This window comes from Diaporthe amygdali (genome assembly GCF_026229845.1).
Source record: "Diaporthe amygdali strain CAA958 chromosome Unknown NODE_31_length_594919_cov_65_084759, whole genome shotgun sequence".
Classification (NCBI taxonomy): Eukaryota; Fungi; Ascomycota; class Sordariomycetes; order Diaporthales; family Diaporthaceae; genus Diaporthe; species Diaporthe amygdali.
Window position 1 is genome coordinate 19,026 of NW_026517051.1, and position 14,102 is coordinate 33,127.

Sequence of the window (14,102 nt, forward strand, 5' to 3'; positions counted from 1 at the left end):
GAATTTTTTTTCGTCTTCGCTCTGCACTCAATGGCTTTGAAAGTCATTATCGTCGGAGGAGGCATAGCAGGATTCTCAGCAGCCATTTCTCTCCGGCGAGCCGGTCACACCGTGCGCATATACGAGCGGTCCTCCTTCAACAACGAGATCGGCGCCGCCATCCACGTTCCGCCAAACGCGTCTCGGGCCCTGCTCGCCTGGGGCTTGGATCCCAAGGGCGCCAAGTTTGTGACAGTCAAATCAAGCTTTCGGGCCAACGCAAAAACGCTCGGGCGTTTTCACGTTGGAACCACGGAGAGTGAAGTCCCGGTCAAGTATGGCTCGCCGTGGTTCTTTGCGCACCGAGTTGACTTGCACGAAGAGCTGAAGAGGTTGGCTACGGAACCTGATGGGCATGGCAAGCCTGTAGAGGTGCATTTGAGGGCCGAGGTAGTCAAATACGTGAGTTCCAAGCCGTCGTCATATTTGATTCACATCAGCGCAGTGAGGCCGGCGCATCTATTTCACAGAGACCTGCAATTCTCTAAATATTGCTACAGAATGCAGATGCCCCTTCGATCACCCTCGCTAACGGCGAGACGGTGTATGGCGACGTTGTCATCGCAGCAGATGGCATCCACACTCTGGGCGTCGAGGCCATCATCGGAAAGCCAAACCCCCCTGAGCCATCAAGGGACGCATATAATTTCTGCTACCGGTTCCTGATTCCAGCTGATTGTATTGAAAACGACGCCGAAACGAAATTCTGGAACGAAGAAGACGACGGCCGTATGAAATTCTTCGTAGGAGAAATGAAGAGGCTTGTCTCATATCCCTGCCGCAAGTGAGTCTCCTGTCCTAAGACCTAGGGTGTACTTCTATCGAATTACTGATAAGTCTAAAGCAACGAGGTGCACAATTTTGTTGCAATTTTTCATGAGGATGACATTTCAAAGATGCGAAAAGAAGGTTTGAGATCCCCTAATTTTTGCCAGGTTTAAGGGTCCCCAGTTTTCCCCTGCCAGAGAATCTGTTGCTAACAAAATTCTTCCCATGTGTCATTATAGACTGGCAAGCCTCCATTGACAAGTCAAAATTGCTCGAGAGATATCACGACGTTCATCCACGACTTCTGGCAGTACTGAAGTATATTTAATAAAACTCCTTACGCACATCTCAAGTCGATTTTAATACATTCTCACCGCTGACACGCGAACAGCAAGGCAACAGAAGTCAAGCAATGGGCACTCCTCTTTCGACCGCCTGTTTCTACATGGGTCAAGGGCAAAATGACACTAGCGGGCGACGCGGCTCATCCCATGTTACCCCGTGAGCTTTGTGCCCCTTCGTGACATGTCAATTGTTTGACTGACCAACAGTAGACCAAGGACAGGGTGGCGCTCAGGGCATAGAGGATGGCGTTGTTCTCGGCATGGTCCTCTGTAATGCCACCAGGGAGAACGTTACTGGGCGTCTGTTATTGTACGAAAAGATTCGAAAAAGCCGAGCTAGCTTGATGCAAATATTCAGCAACGCCGGCCAGGATGAGCCGGAACTGATCCAAAAAGAAGCTTCCCAATTCATCCCGCTGGAACGCGTGCCAAGTACGTCAAATTGATTTCTAGTGACGGGAATTCGTACCGCGTGCTGACTCATATCAGAATCCCCCGAGCAATTCTTTGATTACAACTTTGGATACGATGTTGTTAGAGATTCTCTCAATTATCTTAGGGAAATGGATCCAAACTTCGAATTGCCGAAGTCGTTCTTCCAGGAGCAGCCGGGCCGAGGAGCATATCCCTAGGTGTAGGGTCGGACCAGGGAAGCATGTTGTCGCTGAGATTGAGGCCTAGAGTGAGGAACATGATAGAACGAAGAACGAAGAACGAGCCCCGGAAGTTGAAAAACTTTGGCAATGAAATGACACCATCCTGGATTGCTGCCCGTCATAGGCAGCTCTGCAGGGCATTTGCGTCAGGCTGATTCGGTGACTTTGATATAAGTACTGGATGTTCTATGCTCGCAAGGCCAAGTTGAATTTGGGACTAATCTACGATTACGGGACACAAGACTCCACTTGGACATGGAAGCATGTTCTGAGATTGGGGGATCCAGAATTGCGAGCGAGTCTTTGGGTAGTCAGCGAGTCTGTCACACGCAGAGACCATTTATAAGGGTCACATGGATGATGCATCAGCGCATTAAAATTGATCTGTCCATAGTTCTGAATGAGGGGTGCACCTGCTAGAAATTTCCATTGTCTTAACAGACCTACCGCCTCATAATTAGTCTGCTACAAGCCTGCCAGCTTCAGATATTGTCAAACTAGTGGGGTCTCAGTGTCCACGATGCTCTGTCACTGACACGTGAAAGAAGTCGCGTCATTTGGATCCGAGCCTACAAAGGTAAGCTGCCCAGGATATAGACATAAACCGACTTCTCGAGTATCATTATTATCACCGACAGCCGGCCCTGTAGCGGGTATGGTGTCAGGAGCTGTGCCATTCTCAACCCAGGCGCGCAGGGCATCGAAGATGGTAAGGTGAGGGTCGAGACCTGGCCCAAGACCACAGTGCTCGACCCCGGGTGCAAGGAAGAATCTGTAGTAGTCCGTAACATTTGAATTGAGCTGTGCCACTCGCTCGTAATAGTCGACCGTTCCGTGGTAAGTGATGAGTTGGTCTGCCATGCCGTGCCAGGTGAGCAGTTTAGTTCCCGCGTTCTGCAAGTCGGTCAAGTCGGGATTGTCTGTTCCAATAACCGAGGCATACTGAGCGACAGATGCGCGGTACAGCTTGTCATAGTCGCTCCTGCTCAAGTGACTCGTGTCTAGCGACGTGTTCTTGGCCACGAACACTTTGAGCCAGTCTTCGGCGATAGAGAAGGGGACGACTGTGCAGTTTTCCACGGTGTCGCACGTTGTATTTAGAAGGCTGAGCAAAGATGCATCTTTGGCCATTCCGTACCACTCAAATTTGCCTTCCAGGGAGGTCGGTCCTTGCCATATAGCGTTGACTAATTCGGCATGCTTCGCTGTGATCACGACGGATCCGCTTGGCTCAGTGCAGCTGATATTGGAGTTGACTAAGGACTCCGCATCAAAGTCACATTGATCTGGCAAAGCAATAACTCCATCTTTAACGCCATCTAACTCATCGCATGCCCCGATTGCGGCTTCAGTGAAGGCTTCCAGTACGCACGCAGGAGGTCTGGTGTCTGCCGGCAGCCATTAGCCTCTGCATCCATTTGTGAGCAATGAAATCACTTACCAAGAAGATTTGCCATAAGGGGCCCCCAGTACTCTTGTACAATGAAACGCTGCCAGTTGATTGCGGGGGCGCCAGCCAGGATTCCGTCAAATTGTTCAGGGTGTTGCTGAGCCATGATATGTCCCTGGCGACCACCTGTTGAACAGCCATTCCAATACGAATACTTTGGAGGCGTGCCATAATAGATCTCGGTGGCTAGTCTGCCTAAGGATGCTCCTTCATTCAATGCGTCCACAGCGAAGTTCCAAAGCAATGGCCAGTTGACGTTGCCTTCGCTGACTAGACCCCAATCAGCCACCGGCGCATTGTTATCATGGCCGCCATTTGTGGCTACCGAGGAGTAGCCGTCCGCGACTGCTGCGAACATGTTGACTGTGTAGCCAGTGCCCCAGCCGCCGCCGCCGACCATCTGGAAGCGCTCATTCCAGTCAGCCGCGAGCAGAGGTAAGCCGATAAATGTGTTGACAGTGTCATTCTGGCCAGGATGTGTGTAATACACCGTAACCTGGCAGAACTCACCGCCGGTCGAGGAATCCGATGCGGCTGTGGTGTTTACGATAACATCCAGGGATAGCACCTCGATGTTGGCCAAGGTCAGAGAATGAAAACTCGATGCGTCACAAGCGACGGCACCCGCATTGACGACTCCCGCTGAGGCCGGCGAAAAGCTTGCGAGGGAAGAAGAAGCCATCTTGTTCCAGGAGCCTGACCCAAAGAGAAGACTCAGACAAAGATCCAGGAGTTTGGCCGAGGGCCCGAAAAAGTATTGGGCGTCGCCCATCGGCCGTATATCTGGTAAATCAACACCACCCTTTAGTGCGAGAGATTCCAAAGTGAGCTCCTCTCGACCCGGAAACATCGCGTCTCTCTGGCATAATCTCCGAAGCAAATACACAGGAATACCCAGCGCCCAGTTTTCCGTGCTCGATCTGCGTGGGATCCTCCCGTTTCTGCCACTTTTCCGAAGGGAGAAGAACCGCTCAGAGGATCCAAGGCACCCACCGGCAATTGCACCCGGCAAGGGACTCACCAGCTTGGCGTCAAGTTGGCATTCTCTGTGTGACTGTGTCGTGTAGACATCCACCAGGGCAAATCCACAGAGGTGGGTTGAGCGACAGGGGTTACTGCGGGGTACCCCAGACTTCCCCGGATCGCCCCAGACTTCATCTGAGATACGAGGTAGGCTGCAAAAATCTCGTCACACCGCCGAACGCTGTGGAACCCACAAGTTGTGGCGTCGCGACAGGTTATCTATATGAGCGGGTCTTTATTCCGAGGTTCAGTTCTTCTGGGCGCACCGCAGAGTCCGGTGGAGGAACAGAAGGGAGTAGAATAAATTGACCTTTGGTCTCCAGAAACTAGCCTTCTTGCTCTCCTCCTGCTCATCCTGCTTCCCTGGACGACAAGTTTCAGTGGTCTGATTGAAACGTCCTCCTTTGACTAGTATCAATAGAATTCCAAAATACAGAGCCTCGTGAGCACCAAGGGCGGCTAGGCCTCTCAAAACCTCGACTAGGTCCTGGTACCTGTGTCAATACAGCTTTCAGACTTGGTTTCAAAGTAATTGACTGACCGAAAGATAGGGACAAAATGTCTAATGGGCCTTTGGGTCGGTTCTTGTACGACATTGAGCCTCGTCCTTGATCTTCCTGTGTAGCAATCATATCCAACAGCAGAGGAACTAACCGCCGATTCCAATCTGATGAATTTCTATTGCAGCAGCGAATTCCCGGGCGTTGGCACATGTGGGTCGTTTTTATTTGGTCATCTGTATGGTACAACACATGAGAACGAGCAGCATTGCCTTATCAGATGTAATAACAATAATTGTGAAGCGTGGAGATTCCGGGTTTACGGATAGGGACCGAGAGTGCCGTTGTCCCCCGCCATCTCCGGCGGAGTCTCGGCCAGTAAGTCAGAGTCTCTGGAATGTGCTCGCCAGCCCGGTCGGCTATATCCAACCGTAGTGGGAATGCTGGGTGTAAAGCTTGTATCTTGTGGCTGCTCGTTTAGTCCTTGAGCTCCGCTGCTATACGATTTCAATGTGGAGAGCTTGCTCTTCACAAAAAGGCGAATGAATGGCACGCTGGCAGCCATAATGAGACTGCTGATCTCTGCGGCGGTCCATATAATGAGGTTCGTAACCTCGTCTGTGCTTGTTAGGAAAGGGTAGATAGACAGAACGCCAATATATACGGAGAGCACTGACAGGTAAAATCCATTTTGGCCATGAGGAGTATGTTGGCTGTTTTGGCCAACCCCATGGCGCCGGATCTGGTCAGAAACATCAGCTGCTATCACCAGCCAGTTTTTCGTAAGGCAAACCTACACGATTCCCAGGCTCATCGCAATTGCGACCCCTAATTTCTCATTACTTCCCATTTGCATAGGTAAGATGATGACCCAAGCTAGCAAAGCGAGAACAATGTCCGCAAATCCAGACCAGGCTATTATCCAAGTCAATTTACGGCATCATGTGACGTGTTATATAACTTCGCTGCACAGCACTTACCAGCTGAGAACACATTATAGTTGGCCGCAATTAGGTTGGTCCAACACCACATTTGGCTAGGTGACACAGTGAGACCTGTTGAATCACATTCCAGAAAATTGAGGATGATTCCCACGTCCATAAGCACGTTGACGGATACCAATAGACACCACACTATCAGTCTCATGTAATCTTGTGTCGCCCTCACGATTCTAAGCATCGTAAGAGCCCAAGACGTCTTCGTCCAAACACAGGCTGATATCGCGAAAACGACACCCACGCGGTTGAGGAGGTGCAATTTAGGAAGATTGGCTGGGTTTATTTCGGTGATGTGCTTGCCAACTCCAAGATTGGCCATGACCGTGGCAGTAGCATGGTCTACGGACGAGAAAATCTGGCAGTATGCAGATGTCAGCAATTATAGAGAATACAGTTTCGTGCGGAACTTAATTGCAGGGAGAACAGACAAACGCAACAATCATGACCCAATCATCCCACCATAGCCTGCCGCCTCCATGGCACCTGCAGTAGACTCTGAATCCAAGGAAAATGCCCGACACGGCGAACAGTGTCCAGATAGATATTACCATGGATTTGCCGCGGTCCATCATGGCAAGATTGTCGTTGAAGACTGTGAATACAACTCAAGAGGTGGGCAACGGGATACGGAAAAAATAAAACATAGGAAATAGATTGCCTCGAGAGTTGCGAGGTAGATAGATCGAAAAGTTGTGACGTCCATGACCAGTAACTCGGGAACGAAGAGGTCACCCTGCGCCTTTCTACCAATCTATGAACAAAGGAGATTTAGCTCATGTCACATGTTTACATTTCATCATCGCTAAATTGTTCTAGTAGGTTTCGCCGCCTGGCCAGTCCCAGTCCGGTTTAGCATCTTGTGTGATTGGTCGAATTCGAGACATCATAGCAAAACAAGACTCGCTTTTAGCTAAACACTCTTGACATAGCTGTAATAGCGTCTTAGAACTGAGTCCTTACATAAGGTATTGGAACCGGGCAACAACAGGAATAGTTGAAACTCATTCTTGCAGCCCTCCCAGAGGCCGAGGGAACACACGGACGCGAGCTAGACAGAACAGCGAGAAAGAAAAGCAGCGCGGCAAAAAAAAAACCCACTCGGGCTCTGATTAAAGCTCCGAGGCCATGATTGTATGTAATGAATGCGGAGTCCAGAAGAATATGCTTTATTGATCGTGTGTGGTGTGTCGTTCATAAAGAACAGCGCCTTTTCAAAGCCCTATGACAAGGAGGGTTCGCCCCGATTACCTAATCTCCCAATACTATCACACACCCTGCAGCAGTAATTTAGCGACTGGCAGAACGAAGACTTGGATGTGATATAAAGGTCGGAGGGCACAGGGCATGTCATCATATTGGTCTACAAGTCAGTCAATCGAACGCGGGGTGTTGAAACTGTTCATTCTGTCCAACTTAAGGTCGAGACTGCGAGGGCTTGCAAAACCTGAGTCTGAGACATCCGAAGTAGAGGACAATCTCATTGGCCGCGGCGGATAAAACTTGGTGCAAGTACTAGCGTCTGTTACGGTCGTATTTATGAAATGCATTGCATATTAGGCTGCACAGTACATTTCCAGGTAGTAGTCAATCACAATTAATTGCAGATACGAAAGGCAGCACTGAAGACAGCGACTTGACACATCCGCAACGACCAATAACGGCGTTATTGATTTCGAACCCACTCTGTAAAGTGAGCCTGGCGGACAGCGTTGTATGTCGATATCTTCACGCATATTTGAATACCTACTTGATAGGCCTTGGTGGATACCTAGGCACATGCAGTATTTAAGATGACTGCTTTCTGTCCGTAGTCCTACGATGTCGAAATCATCTCAACTCACTACCCTCGTTCTTTTGATCTTCTGTCTTTTAGTTGATCTCATATTGTAATAAATACCCACTTTCGCTTGCCCGATCCTTCCTGTTGTTGAAAATGCGACGTAATACTTCATTTGTTCCGCCGATTCTTGGGTTTTTGGCCATCGCCTCCACGGTTTCCGGGCATGGTGTGCGTGGTAGCCTACCACGACAAGCTGGTGGTGGGGTTTGCCAGGTCACCCAACCCACCGTGGGAGCACCTCACCGAAATATCTGGGCGGGTTTGACAAACCAGGAGATGGCGGATGCTCTGGACTTTCTTTACAAGTCCAAGGAGTTGAACTTGACCATCGATGGTGGCAGGTAGGTGCCCGGCACATCTTTTTCACACCCAGGGACATTTGAGCTGACCCGTATGCCTTGATAGTTGGGACAACACAATGTATGGATCCCTCCTCCTGGAAAACGCCTGCGAGTGCATACTTACATCGGTTGCAGCCTTGCAATTGATCTACTGCAGCCCAACAAGACAGATGTTCTCCCGTTTTTGGCTGGTGGAGGAATTGCTCCGCCGCGATATGCTCGTGCAACCTTGGCATTCGGCAGCTCACCGGAGCCATACATTCAGGAGTACATTGTCGGGCCCATGGCGAAGGGAAATCAGACCCAGGCTAAACCACTCACATTCCTCTCTACCCGTCAGCCCGGCAAGAAGCTTCGAGTCTATGACTCGGACAGCGGTGGCCCAGGAGACAACTTGACAGATGCCATTATGTCGCAAGCTGCCGATATTACCAAGGCTCTGTGGAACATGGTATGCTACGCTCATGATACTTGTATGAATATTTGCTTCCTGCTGACTACGGTGATCAGGATGTCAACAACTTCAGCCTCGCAACAGTTTCCCCTAGCCGAGTGGAAAATGGCCTGGTCATAGCTTGGCAAGGTTTCACGGGCAGCTCAACTGGCTCATTTGATACAGGTACTCTGCTACCGCAAGGACTTTATGTGAGAACCGATCGGACTGGTCGCGACTCTTCAAAGTGGAAGATTACTGGTTGGCTATACAACAATGTGTTCTACAACAGCATTGAAGAATTTAAAACCGCCCTGACAAAACCTGGATTTGAGAAATTAGGAATGGTCGTTGATGGGTCGTGGGCGCAACTCGACAAAGTTGGGGATTCTCTGCCATTCGACGAACTCCCTCCGCCAATGTCCATCCAACCGGGCCCAAAGCGCTTCTCTGTAGATACAAAAGAGAACTTCGTCTCCTGGAGTAGGTCCTAATTCCTTTCCGATTGTGTTGAAGAACACTTTGGCTAACGCGCAGCAGTGGACTTCAGCTTTTATGTGACTGTCAGCCGCGACATGGGACTTAGGTTGTTTGATATCAAATACAAAGGCAAGCGAATCATCTACGAGGTATTTACTACTCATAATCGTCTCCACTTTCCCAGTGAAAACTCACATTTTCCAGCTTGGCATGGAGGAAGCCATAGCCCATTATGCGTAAGAGGCCATTTTCACTTGATTCACGGAACCACGCTCATTTCTGACAGGGGAATTGATCCGATCCAATCTGGCACTTGGTAAGATTTCAGTTGTCATGGGAAGACTATATTCAATGACTCACTTTTTTAGCTATTTCGACACCATGTACGGATTTGGTACCAGCTTTGTCTCGCTGGTGAACGGTAAAGAATCTCGTCAATGTCACGATGACCCAGCCCCACGCAAGCTGATGCAAAAGCAGGCTACGATTGTCCGGCTTATTCCACGTACATCAACACCACATATATGGATGGAACTTCAAGGAACACGCAGCCTAATGCGATCTGTCAGTGCTTTCTTGTCTCCCACATTTGATGTTTGTCGCTGACATCTGCTGCAGGTATGTTTGAGCTGAACGAGGACTTGCCTATCCAAAGACACTCAGGCCCAGGTTTCACTAGTATCACCAAGAGCATTGCATTCAAGCTGCGATCGGTGGCAACGGTCGGAAACTACGACTACCAGACAACATATGAATTTCGGATGGATGGCTCTATCACCGTTGCAGTCAGAGCTTCAGGCTATATTCAGAGCGGGTACGCTGCAAAGAACGGAGAATATGGATTCAATATCCACGACAATCTATCCGGGTCAATGCACGACCACGTGCTTACCTTTAAAGCTGACTTTGACATCATGGGCGAAAAGAATTCCGTACAAAAGGTCGAATTTGTGCCTACCACTGAGACGTAAGCTTTGATCCAACGTGACAGCACATGAATATAGGGACAAGGCTAAATCACATGCAGTTATGTCTGGAGCGATGGGAAGCCACGCAATACTATGAAGGCTAAGAAGTCGTTCATTGCCAATGAGGATGATTCCAAGATCAACTGGTCCCCTAATGGTAACGCGATGTACGCTATCGTCAACAAGGATGCCAAGAACCAGTATGGCGAAGCTCCGGGGTACAGAATCATGCCCGGTATGTTGGTGCGAACTGTTCTTTTTTGTGAAAGATGGGCTAACAAACTGTTTTGGACAAAATTAGCAGCCGGAGTCGCTTCGCTGACGATACAAAACTCATCTGTTGCCCAGAATGCCGTAAACCACGCTGACCACCATTTATACGTGACCAAGCAAAAGGACACGGAAGCCCGCGCTGCAAATCCATACAACCTCCTTGATCCGGCAGATCCAGTAGTCAACTTCGCCAAGTATTTTAACGGCGAATCTCTGGACCAGCAAGATGTGTAAGGAATCTTTGCTCCACTCCATCCCGGCCGTCTGCTCTTTTCCATTTGCGTGCATGAGCTTACCATGTTCACAGAGTTGTCTGGTTTAACCTGGGCATGCATCACATGCCGCATACCGGTGACCTGCCCAATACGGTGTTTTCGACCGCCCACTCGGCCATTACCATCGAGCCATTCAACTATCTGCCAGGAGACCCGTCGCGCGCCACGACGCAGCAAGTTCGCATCAACAGTGACTCGGGAGGCAACGGCTCTGTCACGAGCTTCGGGGCCAAGCCCGTGACGTGCTCTATAGACTCGGTATGCTGTCAATCCCATTCTCTAGAGATCGACTTGCGGAGACGCTTGCTAACAGATATGAACCTCGACCACAGAGCCAGCTTAACCCCAAGGTTGAGATCTTGAATGGGACACTCGCAGTCCACAAACTCCCGTATGATGGGACACGGCCAAACCGCATTGGGTAAGCCCAGCATGCCTGGGCGTGCCGAGGTGGAACTGCGGTCTGGTCTTGGAGGGCTCAGCAGCTTCTAGCGGCCTTGTTGATCATGTCAACCTCGCTTGATGGTATCATGTAGGCTCTTTTGTTCCAGATATTTGAGCACGGATGGGATTTCTTTTCTTGGGAACTTGAGAAGTTCCAGGCATGTAGACGGACTGTGCATCTCATTGTGGCTCGTCCCCACTGCGTGCCTTTAGTCTCTACCGTCTTTGATCTATCAATGAATCTGTTTATTCCACCAGGGTCTGTTTCTGTGGTAAAGTTTTATGAATAAATTGGACCTGTGGATTCTTCAAGAGCATCAAGACCAAACCCAGTCTAGATGGTCAGACATCATCTCGAAAGAGCATATTTTATGACCTGCCACAACCTTTGAGCAGAGTGACCGATATATCTACCAACGCCCCAACAACGAGCACGTGTACAGTACATGGAGCGTGACATTACTCCATTGGGCCTGGTGCACCCGGTCTTTTACAGAGGACTTCTCCAAGCATAGGAACACCCCAACCGTCGACATTTTCAAATAACTTAGCCTCTCCATGGCACTTCCCAGTCACGAGATCCACCTCGTACAAGTCAGCCAATCTTTGGCTGTCCCATGCACCCTCGATTCGATTTATCGACCTCAGCATCGCAATTGCTCTTATCCTCAAGTCCTTATCCTGGCAACATGAAGCAACGAACGCAACAGGGGGGACTATATCGGCCTCAAAGCTAAAGACCGGGTGCGTCGCGCCACCGACGATAGGCATGACGAGGTCAGTCTGGAGGAGGATATCTTCGAAGTACGGACGGTCCAGGGCGGCATCGCAACACGGACTTTCGTTTAGCATTGCCACCCATACTTTCTTTTGGAGTGACAATACCATGGCCTCTTTGAACTCTGCTTCGGGAACCGGGGTGTGGTTGAGGCTCTCGAAGTATTGGTCGAATCGACTCACCCATCTATCGAACCGGTCGCAGAGCTCCTGGTACTTGGGGTCCTTCTCTAGCTCGGCGCATCGCTCTGCCCACCGCTCTGCTTCAGCCTCCGCAGATTCGCAGTCTTCAGTTGACGCGCACAAGCTGTCACCGTCGGGTGGAAACCAAAAGTTGTGGAAATCCACGTCGATCCTGCGTAGCTCGTGACGGGCTGTGGAAGAGGACAGGAAGGGCCCCTGGGTGGGGTCATCCGTGGGAGAAGAGAACTTGTGGTGGTGGATAAGCCGGTCCTCTATTAGGATGGATGTGTCGAGACCGAGACGTTCGAACATGTCGGAGAGGCCACAGAGGGTATCGAAGTCGCAGCTTTGCTTTGTAAGTTGCCCAGGCGGGCTGCAATCCCTTCCTTCCCCTCCTCCTTCTGTTTCTCCTCCCTCAGTATCAGCCATAGAAGCAGATGATGGGTCTTGTAATGAACCCAGAAGATGGGATCCGGCTCGCAGGTGTCGGAGGGCTACGGCGTTACGCCCATTCAGATTGTCTATGCAGACAAAGATCAAGCAGCAGATGAGGATGGCTTGAACATCGATTGAAGAAGGGTCGGCCATGATTGGGGTAAGGCCAGCTATTGCCTTGTTATATTGCTGAATGGCGAAGCTGTCATAGCTCTGCTTCTCCGTTGATAGTACGTTGGGGTTGTTCCTCAACAGGAAGGCCTTGTGTGAGGCACCGAGGGAAATCAAGGCATGCCTGACGGGGCTGATCGCATGGCCGATTGGCAAGACATAGTCGTGCCAGAAACTGGACAATGAAGGAGAGTATCCTATCAAGTCCTTGACGGTGCAGTGGTTGACGTGGAAGAACAAGGACTTCTCTGTGTGGCTGCCGTACACTTCTCCGAGTGTGTTAAACGTCTGCAACAAATCTGTGCCTTGCTTCGAGACAACCATCGCTTGCGACTTCGGTTTGTCCTGGGGTTTTTGTTTCGGACATCGCGGTTGGATAGCCTGGTCGTAGCCATCGCACTTGTAGCCGTAGTCCCGGCAGCGCTGGCAGGTGGGTTTTGCCTCGTCACATTTTTTATGCCGGATCCTTTGGAAGTGTTGGTTGAGCAGACACGAATAAGGACAGCACAGGGTCGTCAAGCAGTACTTACTTGCTGTTATAAAGAGCGGGTCAGACTTTATCATTGCGGAGATGAATATCAGAGTGGAACAGTACCCACCATGTGAGGCAACCGGTACGGACTTTGGGAAATTTTGCCCTGGTTCGCTTGGGGCCCTTCGGAGCATTGCTCGACTGCTTGGAGACCATGGCTGCTGGAGGTCTTCGACACGGGAAAGCGGCTTCACCTGTTAGTTGTCATGGGAGACGGTGAGAGTAGTTGTGTATCAAGGCCGTATAGACCAGCCTCAGGGCATTGGACACCGCTTAGGGAAGGCTTGTTGTCGGCGAGATGGGGCAGTTGAAAGATTTAAGCTTTGTCCCCTGCCTGTCAATGCCTGTCAACCTCTTAAAATAGGTCGGAATCATTCGGCGTGACATAGTGGATCTTTGGTTTAGGGTTCCCAGTCCTGTGCGGGACGGCTCAGCCTATGCCCACTCGGCAATATCGACATGGGCATACCCGGACCCAGCTGGCCAGGGACTAGTGTCGTGGCTGAGACGGACTCACAGGCTCACTGGCAGACTTTTCAGGGGTAGCAGTTGCAGATGCAGTATGTAACTGCAAGGATCGACTGGGGGCGCAGGCACTTTACTTGGCATCTTTTTGGGCTTGTTACTTCTCCTGGCCTAGCAGAACATGACATCGAGCCGCAGTCTCGTGTAGTAATTTGTTAATACGCGTTTGCACGGGGCCATGCCATTCCTGTCCTCTGGAAAACTGCTCATTCGGGTAATCTAATGCCCGTGAATCAATTCATCGCCCTCAATGCTCCTCTATTCGCACTCTCTGCGCTGTCGTCTTGCTTCCTTGGGTCTTCCTCATCGATGCAGCCACACCAGCCCACAGCCATCCATCTCGATGATACTCGCCAAGACTTTCAGCGGACGAGACCAGGCAGATTTTCCTCGATTTTGAGGCTGGCGTTTTCTCGAGGAGTATATCCGTTGTAGCACTGCAACAGCGCAGGATGCCTCTGAAGGGTCTCTTCTCTGCCTGTCTCTTGAACCATGACTCACAAATGCGAGCTTGAGAGCCCGATGTGACTTCTAGCAATGCCAAGTGAGCACTCACAATTTCTTTTAGGACTAGCTATCGTTGGCCTCACAAGCACGATCTTGTACACGCATATGCTCCTTGACCGTCACAGTATTGACCAGCCCGA

At 50.4% G+C, this 14,102-nt stretch overlaps 3 protein-coding genes across 3 annotated transcripts; 2 read left to right on the top strand and 1 right to left on the bottom strand.

Annotated features, from left to right (window-relative positions):
• Window positions 1–30: 30 nt before the first annotated feature.
• Window positions 31–1,783, top strand: J7T55_000247 (salicylate hydroxylase; the record flags this gene model as incomplete). Its single annotated transcript, XM_053132346.1, has 8 exons — window positions 31–441; window positions 540–823; window positions 884–948; window positions 1,047–1,125; window positions 1,199–1,308; window positions 1,362–1,461; window positions 1,510–1,583; window positions 1,641–1,783. The coding sequence occupies 8 exons, from the start codon at window positions 31–33 to the stop codon at window positions 1,781–1,783; spliced, it is 1,266 nt and encodes a 421-aa protein (XP_052989486.1).
• Window positions 1,784–7,711: 5,928 nt separating this feature from the next.
• J7T55_000249 (amine oxidase catalytic domain-containing protein) lies at window positions 7,712–10,813 on the top strand (the record flags this gene model as incomplete). Its single annotated transcript, XM_053132347.1, has 13 exons — window positions 7,712–7,959; window positions 8,095–8,410; window positions 8,470–8,875; window positions 8,933–9,021; window positions 9,077–9,108; window positions 9,159–9,188; window positions 9,241–9,293; window positions 9,353–9,436; window positions 9,491–9,839; window positions 9,900–10,075; window positions 10,142–10,343; window positions 10,421–10,646; window positions 10,721–10,813. 13 exons carry the CDS (start codon window positions 7,712–7,714, stop codon window positions 10,811–10,813), a joined length of 2,304 nt encoding a protein of 767 aa, XP_052989487.1.
• Window positions 10,814–11,291: 478 nt separating this feature from the next.
• J7T55_000250 (uncharacterized protein) lies at window positions 11,292–13,086 on the bottom strand (the record flags this gene model as incomplete). The annotated part of the gene is made up of 2 exons (XM_053132348.1): window positions 11,292–12,864; window positions 12,998–13,086. The coding sequence occupies 2 exons, from the start codon at window positions 13,084–13,086 to the stop codon at window positions 11,292–11,294; spliced, it is 1,662 nt and encodes a 553-aa protein (XP_052989488.1).
• Between the last annotated feature and the right edge of the window lie 1,016 nt (window positions 13,087–14,102).